Genomic DNA, 13,337 nt, shown 5'->3' with positions numbered 1-13,337 from the left:
ACTGAGCTGAATATAGTCCTTCCAGGAGTTTTGCAACTCCCTGGTCTGAAGAACAGGTCCAGTTTTTCTTGGGCTACCTGGACCAAGCGATGTAAGGCTTGGGAGAAAGGGTTCATCTGTTTAGGGGGCAGTGTCTTGTTTACATTCACAGGTGGGAAGAGAAAAAAATAACTGAAGACTTAAGCCTGATATTTTTTTCGTGCATGAAAAACTTAGAGTTAAGTTTAGAGTTAGATTTAGTTTTTTCTAGAACTTTAGAAACTAGAAACCATTTCTTAAAGCTAGATTTTTAATAAAGTCCTTAGAACAAAACAAAATTCCTCATGCAGAGGAGAAACTCTATAGTAATATTTTAAAGTAAATACTAAAATAAATTGGAGTAGGATAGCATACTTCCCTTTGTCAGATAAAGAAATTTCTTAGTGGAAATTTAAGTTACTTCAATATATTGACAGTGGTTAATAATAACTGAATGTTTATACCTTATGTGGATAATCTCCTTTAAGCGCTGTGAGAGGTGCTATTATCCTCATTTTAGAGATGAAGAAAATGAGGCTTAGAAAGGAGAAGTAAATTGTCCAAAGTCACACAACTCAGTGGTGGCAAAGTTAATACTAAAACTCAGGTTTATTTAACTCCAAAACTCAAGATTTTAACTTCTACAGATAGTGCCTTTTCACAATGATTGAGCCCCCAAATTTGGCTGAGCGATGGGGATGAAAAAATCATTCAAAGTTGCTACCTCACAACCTAGTGGAAGAAGCAGGTTTATCAACAAGAACACGGATATATTCAAGTTATACACAAATGTCTGGGAGCACGGAAGAGGGAGTGATTAATTGTGACTGTGGGATGTGAGGAATGATTCACAGAATATTTTGAGCATTTTTATGGTGTCTATTTTGGGGAGCAATGGACTCATTTATCTCTAAAAACTGATATCCAGGGAGGCATTTCCTGCCTCTGACTTACCCTTCTTAAGGTAAGAATACGCAGGAAATGTTCATAAAGAAGGTTTAATAGACAGAAGATGTCGATTCTAAAAAATGGCTCTTGTTTTGAAGGGGTGTTGCCAAATCGCCACCAGAGGCCTGGGCCTCACAGAGAACGTGTGATGGATTTGGCTGCTGCCGACAGCCATGACCGATGCACCTGACAATGTATAGAGGGAATACTAGGAAGACAGCAGCTTGAACATATCCAGGTTCCTTTTTACTTATGGTGCAATTTTCTGTTTTTTTTTTTTTTGTTTGTTTTTCATTTGCTACAGGAGGCTTTTATTAACGTTGCAATTTGGAAAACATCATATAATGAAAATTTAAACAGAAGATCTCAGTGGAAGCAATTTACGAACAATGAGACCTTGAAACTGAATGGGCAGTAAAGGAGGACAGAGGGTCAGAGTAGAGTGAAGAGTAAGTAAATCCTTTGATTTACCTCCCTAATCTATGTTAGGACTCTATTTACTCTTTCCTGAAGATTATCTCTAATTCTAATTGCCTGTTTGCGCCCTGTCCTTCTGAGAAATCGGAGCTGCAGATGCCCTTTCGGTGACCATAAAATGCCTTTTGCGTAATCAGGTGCGCTGCTGCGCTGACACCGGAGGTCTGTGGCTTAATAACAGACGCACAGAGGGCGGGGAGAGGCAGACAATTCAGAGTGGGCGTCTGGATATTAATCAGTGTTAAGGAAAGCAGAACTTCAGGAGTCACCACCTTTACAAACAGCATCCCCAATCATCCTTGATTCAAAGAGTGAGGTTGTTCAAGCTGTTCAAAAATGAGTCCCAGTACAGCCCATACAATTTTGTGTAAAAATAAGTGATTAAACGTATCAGGGAAAGTTTAAGGATGGCTCACAGTCCCCTAAGCCTGCTCACGGGGGAGCATTTTCAGCTCACATTCTTGGCCCACTTTCTCATCAGTATCGCTTGTGGAAGAACTTTTCCAGAGGGAACGCGGCAGGTGCAGAGAGAGAGAAGTCCAGCTGGGAGGGTAAGGGGGCAGATCTACAGCTTCTCACCGCATTTCTCGTGCTTAGCAAAATAAAAGCCCAGCAGGAGCAAGCGCCTGTGTTGAGCAAAGCGATCCCAAAGCAAGAAGCAGGTACGCAACAAAGCCCTGAGCATGCACGAGGAGCAGAGGACGGGCTTCCCAGGAGAGGCTGCAAGTGGACCTAGACGCTCCTCCTTTTGCAACGCTAGTTGAGAACTTGCCTCAGGAAGGAGGTGTGCAGCAATGCCGTCCCTTCTGTATATCCTTCATAAGGCATTTTTTAATTCAACCAAGGCTTAGCGAGTGCCTGCAGTGAGCCTGGTACCACCAATGGTTTTGTTAAAAAAGAGACAATGGCCCAAAATGGAGTCAGTTGCGCTAAGCCCACGTCAACAAACCAAGACTTAACATCTAACTTAATCACAGTTTTAACTTCTTCCAGGGGTGGAATCTTAAACCAGTCAATCTGGAATTACCTGGTCAGCACTAGTGAGGTCATCTGTCTGATAGACCCTCTGTTGTCCCCCAAAGGAAGGTGACCTTGCCTGAAACAATCCACTCTTTGCTAGCAACTTCCTTGTCCTGCCCTCTTCTGCCTATAGTCTTTCATTTTGCACAGCTCTTCCGAGCTCCTTTCTGTCTGTTATATGGGACGCTGCCTGATTCATGAATTGTTGAACAAAGCCAACGTGATCTTTAAAATTTACTCAGTTGAATTTTGTCTTTTTACAGTTTTTACTAGTTAGATTTGTCATTTTCAATAAATGCTTTTGTCATCTTCACAAATCCTGACTTAAAGACCCTGCTCTATAGTCCGTCATATAAATATGTAGAATGGTGATTACAGGTCAAGGTGAGAGCCTTACAGTCAGAGAAACTCTCACCTCCTTACAGGGTTTCTTTCTTTCTTTTTCCTTTTTCTTTTCCTCTCTCCCTCCCTCTCTTTCTTTTTGTTTTATTGAGTGTTCCTCACGCTCTCAACACATTTTCTGCTGAGGGCCTTAGCACTAAAATCACAATTCTTTCTCTATTAAAAAAAAAAGATATTTTTTAAGCATTTACTTTTGAGTCAAGTGTTCAAAATCATGTTTCCTTCCCTTTAATGGTTTAGATTTCCCTAAGTCTAGAGAAAACATCTTTATAATGTGTTGCGACATGAACATTTCTCATAAATGCAGAAGAAGTTACAGAAATACAAATAGAAAAGTACATCCTAATACGAATCAATCATCCTTATTATCAGGCAAAACTCGAGAAAAGAAAAAGTCTTTACCACTTCTTCAAGAAGAGGTGACAGAACTAGCCTATTACAAGCCACTTAGAGGTAGAGATTTAAACAGTAGCTGCCTAGGACTTAATCAACGTGTACTTGTAAAACTAATTATTCTGTTTCTCAATCTTTTGACTCCAGAGAGCGAGAGTACACCAGGGAAGTCATAAGAACGTACTTTCTGAGCAGCGTTCTGGGAGTAGCATGGAGAGATCTGGCAGATTATATGGCACTTCTTTTCCACACATTAAAGTAAATGCAGGATGTCAGTATTGACGTGTGAGTCTTTTAGAGTACGTCTTGCTTCTACAGTGATAGAATAGATGACAGAAGTGAATACAATAAAACCGAGCGAAGTGCAATTTTGAGGGTGACAGGCAATCAAAGTCAGAGGTAAGTCTTAATGGAGAATGTATTTGTTTTCACACCATGAATTTTTTTCAATTCTAGTACATGTGGTGCTTATTAACGAATCCCAATCTATTCAACTTTAAATATATAAAACTTTTCCCCTTTTACCTTCTGGATGAAAGCCTGCTGAATTTAATTCATATTGATCTCAGCTTCACAGTAAAAATGTAAAAAAATATGATGAAAAACTTCTAAAGATATATTTTTATTCGCCAATGCTCCCTGTGGTTCCCTTGATGATATAACACCCGCCACTGCCAGACTGTCCTTTTGTCTCTGGAAGATCAATGATGGTGGTGGCCTGACTAGATTCTCCTCTTGGTAAAGAAGAGGTGCTGTCACTTCAAGGAGCACAACTGAGAGGCTGAGAAGCAAAACAACCACACTTTCACATGCAGTTTAGTGAAGAAAAATGTAAATGCGCATGAAGGGGTGCTGAGGTTCAGTGTTTCTATTTTTATTTCTTTCTTGTTTCAGTAGTTTTATTCTGCCCAGATTCCATTAGGAATAGTCTAGGAAGATTACACCCCAATAAAAAACTATGGGCAAAAGGCTCTTGTCATCTGCTTATCTTGGTTGCCTCAACAGAACAAAAGAGAATAAAATATACCACTTACAAGTTTATATCTATATTTATTTATCATATATTATCTACCGATCTATGATCTATCTATATATGATATAATCATAAAATGAGGAGTATATAAAATGGTAAAAAGTATTGCTCTAAAAAGTGTACAATCAAGAAAAAAACCCACGGTACAGTGACGTGTAACTTACATAGATTACATTCTATGTTTATTTGACTTGCAGTAGTTACCTTAGTCGATGGGTATTTTTTGTTACACAAAAACAACAAACAACCAAAGAAGAATGTGATATTGAGACCATGTAAGTAAATTGTTCATTATCATTGAAAAGGCATTTCAAGCCCTTAACTTTGTTGGAAATTAATTGTAGTGAGATAAATCCTAGAGTATTCTAGTCAGTTATTGCTTCTAATCCTATTGTGTAAATCAACATTGTCCTCCAATAATTCTCGCAGTGTTTGAAGAAATTTGAAGGCGTTCTGGTATTTTTTGCTAGATACATATGAAATTATTTCTAAAGGTGTGTATCAGTCTAAATTTCAGCCCTCCCTTCAGAGAAAAGTTTCCCAAAGCTACCAAGAAAACAACAGTCTTTTATTTGGTGGAATTATAGACCAAACACTTGTCAAAACTCAAAGTTATCATTACATTGCTTCCAACCTGTTTCCAACTTATTTGTATTAACCTCTCACTTTCGTTTTGCTTAGAAATTTGATCATTTTAATTTTCTCATTTAAATATTCCATAGATCTAGTTTTCTTCTAGTGAATATGAATATTTACATATATGTTTATGTTTAAATAAAAATAAACATATCAAAAGCATATTTTCTAATTATTTATAATCACAAGAACAAGCAAGATCAAGTTTACAAGGTTATGACTCAGGCAATTTGACTGTGTGGTTGCTGGCATTTGTGGAGGGAAGAAAAGAATGAGAAGTATGTCTCCTCTTTCTGATTCGTGAAATTGTCAAACCAGTCCCCCTTCCGCTTTTCCATCCTCTAATCCTTATCTTATTAAAGGTTTTCTTATACAAATAAATAATGCAAAAAGATAATAACTACCTGTTAAACACAGGTAGTCAAGTTGGCCATAGAGGGTTCATTTAAAATATAAAATGCAATTACTTTCAATAAATGGCTAAAATTGTTCTAACCACTTTCCCATGCAGAATCTATCTTTAGTCATTAATTCCCACTGATCAAATTCCATTAGTGGAGGTCTGAAACCATGGCAAGCAAATATTGCTTTAAAAATACACTATTTCAGTTTGCTTGTAACAGAAAATTTTGTTGTTGTCGAAGCACTTAGGGTTGTTAATGTGAACAAAAGCTCAAGTAAGAAAGGAAAAAATATTCTGCATCTTGACTATGCTGAAGGTCACAATGGTCACCCCTTCACCAGGGTGCCTATTTACTGGGTGCGTATTACATTCAAACCTACTGTGCTCAAAAAATGTTTGTTGGGTGAGTGTTTTCAGCTGTGTTTTGTTAGCCTTATTTTTCTTAATTCTTGCTTCCCCCAGTCTTGGACAGCTGCTAGTCAATTGTCTGCAGCCAAATATTTTATCTAAAAAATAAGATTTTTCATTTTAGGACAAAAGGGAAGGCGAGCAATAGAACCCAAAGCTGAGGTGTCTGCTGTTGTGATCAAATACTTGCTATTATTATTATTATTATTTTTTGCTGAGGAAGGTTTGCCCTGAGCTAACATCTGTGCCAATCTTCCCCTATTTTGTATGTGGGACACCACCACAGCATGGCTGGCAAGTGGTGTAGGTCCACACCTGGGATCCGAACCCACAAACCCAGGCAACTGAAGTGGAGCATGCCAAACTTAACCACTGTGCCACAGGGCCGGCCCCAAATACTTGCTATTATTAGTTTGATTCATCTGGGAAGCCATGCCTATGCTAGTTAGTCAACCACTTACCATTAGGCAAAAAACAGAAGCAAAGTATTTACATTTGTCTCCTTCCACTCCACACCCTCCCAAATGGTTTCTACGTCAAGGCTTTGGCTAAACCTTAAAAATTCTGTGACTAGGTTTATGTAGCATTTTATTAGAGCCTGAAGTCAGCCTCCTGAACTGATATTCAATCCCATTATGGAAAAAAGATGCTAAGAAAGAAATCCTTTGCAAAACACAGCGTAAAACAGATCTTGGTATTAGCTACTTTTAGCTTCAGATAACATGCTTGGTATAATGTTTTCGTCAAGTTCCTGTGCCAAATCAGATCCTCAGCCCTCGGTGATTTTTGGAATAATTTTTACCATGAGTCTATGAAATGACAGCCTTAGAAATGCCACTGTAAATCTCAGAGCTGCCACTGTGGCCAGTGACAGCTGATAAACGGAAATGGAAGAAAAGCAAGCAATGCAATTACAAAGAAATTTGCACGACTCCTGGTCCACCTGTAGGAAGTTAATGGCGGCCCTGCTTTATTATTTTAAAGTTACTTGCCTTGCAAACCGTAGATTTCTCCAACGCTGTTCTGACGAGTGATGTGGTGCCAGTATGCACTACGAGGAAGAGATATTGACTTGGATAATGTCATTGGTTCAGTCAAACTTGTCTGAAGCTAAAAGAAAAAGAAAATGTGTCTTAGGCTTTATTTAAAACATTCCATTGAAATCTGTTCTTTTAAAAGTTGAGGGTTAAATGTAGGTGACATATGATAGAGTTTGTTATAGATATCAGCATAATCTGCTGTTTAAGGATAACGTTTTTAAAATAAAGTAAAATCATGACTCAAAACCTGTGAAATGCACACTTGCAAACAATTTAACCTCACTCATTGATTAAGAAGGGAATAAAATGATGGTCCACAGAGTCCAAGGAGAATTCAGAGGGCTTATAGCCAATTAGGGAGGCCGGTAAACAGCCCGAGCAATAATCAATTGTATTCCAGCAGGCAGGTTTATTTGCAGTTCTATGAACAAGAATTATCTGCATTACTATCAGCTTTCTACAATTTCTTGAATTGTAAACTAGCTCAAAAAATGGAAGTGCAAGCCCCTTCTGAAACAGATCCCCCAGAATGGTGCCAAACACAGGATACTGTTTCTTTTTTCCCCATTTCAGTGTCTTATGATGTTTCCTGACACCTGCTCCCATCCTTACCCAATGGCTCCTTTCTCGAATAGATCTTTTTCCTTGCTCCTCTGATAGGACCTTGTACCTATTAAAAAAGTATTTCCCTGAGAAGCTCTGTGATAAAAATGTGGCATATTTTCCTATTTGAAACATACATTTTAAGGTTAGCTAGAGATCCACACAACATCACATCACGGGCTCAGGCATATGATTAGTTCAAAGAGAACAACGCTTCACATTGCATTTTCCAGAAAGAAGTTTATTTTTATTGATTCATACCAGGTTTTAAAAAAAATTCAGAAACAAGTTTATTTGGTGTTAGTGTGCATTTCTCTGATGCAATCTGAGCAAAGGTTCACTGTCTGACAGATCATAGGCAATCCTTTAATTGATAAAATCTCACATATCCCCCTTATTTAATACCTGACTCCTGGAAAACTGGGAGCTGTAAAGATCATCTCGGTCAAATGTAGCCTTAGGGTCCCTGCAAGTTTGCTCGCCGCGGAGCGCACCCTGCGCTCCTCTGCCCCATACTCCCTATCTGTGGATCCAGTGTTACCATGCTTCACAGAAGATGCTCTCAGGAAGGTACCTACTATGATACAACAGGCCCTTTACAGCCATATAAACCAAGAAGTTTTTACATTATAATAGAAGATGAAGCCAAAGGGCTTGAACACATTTATTTGATTTTTACTTTTTCAGTAGTGAGGCATTTCTAGAACTGCTATGTCTTGCCACAAAAGTGCTCAATTCAGTGTATTTAAAAGTCTGACCCTGTTGACGGTATCTTTTTTTTTTTTAAAGATGGCTCCAAATAGCAACCAATTTTTATATTTTTCAAAATTTGCTATATTTCAAAGTTTTCCTCCTCATTAATGAAAATAGGTTCTACTAACCACAGCCACATCCCATGGGTGGTAGGTAGGGGGTATGGGGGGGAAGTCAAATTTTGCGTTACAATAGGGTGCTACTTTTCAGAATCTTTGGGATGCTTGTTAACCATGCACATTGCCAGTTTCACCCCAGACCTAATGGTTGGAGAATCTCTGTGAGTGGGGCTATGCGTGTGAAGAAGACACAAAATAGCCTCACACACACTAACACCCATCACCCACTACTGTAAGGGACACAGGTGAGGCTCATTTATGAAACTCACTGGGACAAAAGGGCTTTCACCTTTAGAGCCAACTTCTCATGTGAGGTGTAAACTTGATTAAGCACATAAATCTTTAGTTAGAGTCAGCAATGCCCACTAATAACATCAATTAATCCATAAAATGAATCTCATATTAATCACACTTCCGTCTACTCTTTATTCTTTTTTATAATATATTATAATTTCTTTATTACTTAGCATACAATATAGATCATCAGTGGTAAATTAATCTTCCCCAAATTTGACGAAAGTGATTTTCCTTTCCTTTTTATTCTGGGAAACGAGTTTCTTCCCAAATGGTCAGTCTTAAGCATCATAGAAACGCAATAAACACGTTTTGTTGACTGGAAACAAATAACTGGAAGCCACTTGAGAATAGTTTCCTCCATAAAATTTTCCTCTGAATCACCCCATGTTTTTTCATCTCCTGTCTTTATTTCTTGCTCTTCATTGTTTTGAAGTTCTAGAAGACCTTTTACAATATTCTATTTCTTCATTTGTTTCTTTAGTTCCTCTTAGTTTACTTCAATATTTAATTGCAGAAAAGTAGAAAATTTGTATTTGAACACTCGAATGTAGATATTCTCAGGATCTTTGCAAAGGTACAAATCTTGTCTACCACATCTCAGATGTTTAAGTCTTCTCCTAGACATTAGAGAATCCACTCCTCATTCATCATTCACAACTACGTATTCAGTATAGTTACGGACTGAGTTGTGTCCCCTCCAAATTCATATACTTGTGAAAAATTGACATAAGTGGAGTCATTTTAAAATAGAGCTGGAGCAGCCATTCCAGGAGACTGCCTTGCTCCTCTTGTTCCTTGAACCTTGAACTGGGCCAAATCTTTGGACTTGGCCAAAAAGGCAATTGTTTTATGAGCAATTGTTTGAGAAGTCAGCAGGAGAACGGACTTCCTCACCACAAAAACTGATAATTATGGACTTTCTGAAGATAGAATCGATGGTCAATCAATGTTTAGCCAGGACTAGCTCTCTGCCTCCAACTCCAATTAAAATTCTTTTGAATGCAAACCTCCCTATTCTTTGCCTTTAAAAGCCCCTGACTTTAATTCCCTAGTGGTGCACTATTTGGGTTTCTACCTGAATCTGTTCTCCCAGAATTGCAATTCTTTGATCCCAAATAAATGCTTGTTTGCCTTTCATTGCGGCTTTTTATTTTCAGGCTAACATATTGAAGCCCTAACTCCTAATGGGACTGTATTTGGAGATAGGGCCTTTAAAGAGGTTAATGAGAGATAAATGATGTCACCAGGGTGAGGCCCTAATCCAATATGACTGTTGTCCTTATAAAAGGGAAAGAGACACTGGGAATGTGCGTGCCCAGGAATGTGACGACACAATAAGAAGGTGGCCGTTTGCCAGCCACGGAGAGAGGCCTCAGGAGAAACCAGTTCTGCTGGCACCTTGATCTTGGACTTCCAGCCTCCAGACCTGCGAGAAAATAAACGTCTGCTGTTTAAGCTGCTCAGTCTGCGGCATTTAAACTGGTATAAGTATTTTGTGTCATTGGCAATCTATCAGATGATGTAGAATCCATCTGATTTATCCAGCAACTGTTAATTTTAAGTTTAAGCAGTGTATTATAAATTGGGCTTTTGGATGTGCAAAATGACAAAGACAATGTGGCAATATTTCAAGTCTTTTTACTAGAGAATTTCGTTAGTTTTAATTTTAAACTCCTGACAAAACTTCTCTTGGTAAGAGGGTTCAACAAAGTGACATAAAAATCATCCTTAACTTTGCATATTATAATAATGCTTCAATTAAAAGTATCAAGATAAAAATATAGTTTAAAATGCTATAATAATTTCAGAATTGAAAGAGAAATGCATCAGTTCGACCTGGAGGATTTTTAGGATCATAAGAGTGTGTATATGAAAAAACATATAGGGCAATTTATATTTATATTGCAAATAAATATTTATATTTACATATACAAAAGAGAAAATGATACTGTGAGATCATTTCGAAGCAATTCTGTATTTTAAGAAATCAAACAAGATGGATACGTACGTGTCTTCAAAGTTCTTTCGTTTCTTCTCTGTAAGGATCTGCCCTGGTGATGCTTTCAGTTGCCTCAGTCTGTGAGAAATTCCTCAAAAAATGGTACAAAATACTGCAACCCGTCCTGCCAGAGCTCCCTTGGTATCTAACCACAGACTCTTTCCCACAGACAGTCGTCATCTGCCTCTCTTGTTCCACAGGGTCAGGATTTAGAAAGGATGCCTCAGCTTGGATGCAGAAATCAACTAGATCTAGAAGCAGTTGCCATAACTTTTTGCCATTTTTGGCTCTAACTCTCTCTTAGTTTCATTCTTTTTGAAACAGCAGTGAATTCACTGAGATACTGAGCAATGAAACAGAAGTTGCTTATTTAGCACCTGGAAAGGGTAAAGGTCACAGTTCACCAGGTCTGGATAGTAGTTAAAACATTGGTATTCTACTTGAAAGTTGAAGCTACCCATCTCACACAGCCCATGGCCTAAAAGAATGATTTCGGTCCAAAGCGTGCCACATGGAGATTCAGTTAATACCTTTATTTGAGCATCATACAGATAGGAGTTACGCTGTCCTCCAGTGGATGAGAAGGAAAACCCAAAAGCAAAGAAGCTTATATTTAGAAGACTCCCATAAAGATATAGACAAGGGTTGGCTGCTTCTGCTCACTCCCATTTGGGCAACATCTGAATAAACAAATTCATTTTTTATTTGTCAACATCTGAGATTAGTGTATGATATTAAAGAGAAAGGCCAATATCACATCCTGCTGCAACCCTCTTCTCTCCCCTCCCCCAAACTTCAGGAAACTCTTCAGAAAACCTTTGGTTGAATGTCAGATGTTAGGAAACAATTCTTCCTGGGTCACTCATGTCTCTGCATTTCTCATGATAAATTTTGTTCCTTACTATCGTTTCCAGTATGTTTGTACAGCAAACAGCCTTGGAAGAGACAGTGTCTTTCTCCAGGGCAGAGGGCAGATTTGTTTCCTGACCAGGATAATGCAGATAACGCCTTCTTCCAGGGCAAATGTTGGGCAAGTTTGCTCGCAGCCATTTTATAAGATTAGGAGTTTCTAAGCACAGATTTCTCAGCCGCGACAACATGCTGCATCCACCTGGCTGCTCCACATCGCCCCATGGGACTTGGGGAACAGGCAAGCTAATGGGAACATGGAACCCATGCTGCCCGCTGTGCCATGACTAATCAAGTCCTTTGTCTCTGATCCAGGAGTCTTGTGTTTTCTGTGGCATCCATGAAACTGCGGCAGCCAGAGAGGTGGGGGTGGTGGCATCTCTCCTGCTTGTGCTAATCTCCAGGTTGTCTCTGCTCTTCCTACATCTTGAATCTAAAGAACCTTATTAAATTCTCTCTATTGAACTACCTGGCATAGGCCCTATTTACTTAAGTGGACCCTGACTAATACAAAGGACTATCCCTTTATGCCCCCAATTTATTCAACATATCCACATTGAAAGGCTTTCAAGTTTCTGCTCTTGAAAGAGGCTCCCTGTTTCTGCTCTTTTAATACTAAAACCAACAAATCCCAATACCAGAGGATTTTGAGAAACTTTTTAGAAAAACATTTGAGTCAGTATTCCATTGAGGGGAATTAGTTTACGTATATACAAGTAGAATTACGACCATTGTTTCCCAAAGAGTCATCAATTCTCCTAACATGATTTGGCATTCACATTTTTATAAAAAAGCATCAAATTCTTTTAGAGTTTAAAAAGAATTTTGCCTGTTTTTACAAGTCCTTTCATATCTCCAGTTTATACATTTACTTTTTACTTTGGAAAATTTTTTCTGTATTTGTTTGCCTTTTGCGTGTGTGTGTGTGTGTGTGTGTGAGGAAGATTAGCCCTGAGCTAACATCTGTTGCCAATCCTCCTCTTTTTGCTGAGGAAGATTGGCCCTGAGCTAACATCCATGCCCATCTTCCTCTACTTTATATGTGGGACACCTGCCATAGCCTGCCTTGATAAGCGGTGCGTAGGTCCCCACCCAGGATGTGAACCTGTGAACCCCACACCACTGAAGCGGAGCGCGTAAACTTAACCACTACGCAACTGGGCTGGCCCCAAAAGTTGGTCTTTTAGAGAGATTTGGGGTTTTTTTAATTTAAAGATTTATATTTTTTGGTTTTTCTTACATATTGTATTTTGCTCTTATCTTAATTAATTTCCACTTTCTGTTTTTCTTAAGTTGTTCTCTTGGTCTTTTCTATCCTTAAATGCAAGTTGGATACTTGCATTTAAATTCTTATTTATTAATGAAAGCATTTGCTTCTGAATGCCACTGTGTCCACATTCCAATGACTTGATAAATAGAATAAAAATCATTCTTTCCTAAATTAGATAATTGTGGCTTTATTTTCTCTTTTATACAGGAGACTGCCTGTGTACATTTTGTTGAGATATTGTTTTTTGTGTATATTTTATTTATTTTCATTTAATAATGCATTGTGATCAGAGAACATGGCCTCAGTAGTTTCCATATACTGAAGTTTATTTTTCATTTTTATTCAATGTATATTAAGTAAACAATTTCTGTATGTTTCATAGGCATTTGAAAAGATGCACTATCAATGTAGAGTCTCTCTCTCCACACACACACACACACACACACACACACACACACACACTATTCACTCTGTATTTCCTTCTTTGCATATTTGCTTGATTTTTAAATCTCCTTTATCAGATATGAAGGAAAGTGTTAATTTCAAATTACAAATTAACATATTTCTGTCCATTTCCTCTTCTATATTTAAGTACTATTTTATACATGA

General features: G+C 38.2%; 1 protein-coding gene across 1 annotated transcript in view; it reads right to left on the bottom strand.

Moving 5' to 3' along the window:
• Nucleotides 1-13,337, bottom strand: part of DOK6 (docking protein 6) — a 388,935-nt gene that overhangs the window by 64,682 nt on the left and 310,916 nt on the right. The window contains exon 7 of the mRNA XM_058557284.1: nucleotides 6,731-6,848. Within this exon, the coding sequence (XP_058413267.1) occupies nucleotides 6,731-6,848 (118 nt within the window). The remainder of the gene's footprint in view (nucleotides 1-6,730; nucleotides 6,849-13,337) is intronic.

Source organism: Diceros bicornis, chromosome 16, assembly GCF_020826845.1.
Source record: "Diceros bicornis minor isolate mBicDic1 chromosome 16, mDicBic1.mat.cur, whole genome shotgun sequence".
NCBI lineage: Eukaryota > Metazoa > Chordata > Mammalia > Perissodactyla > Rhinocerotidae > Diceros > Diceros bicornis.
This window is presented reverse-complemented; position numbering and strand designations above follow the sequence as displayed.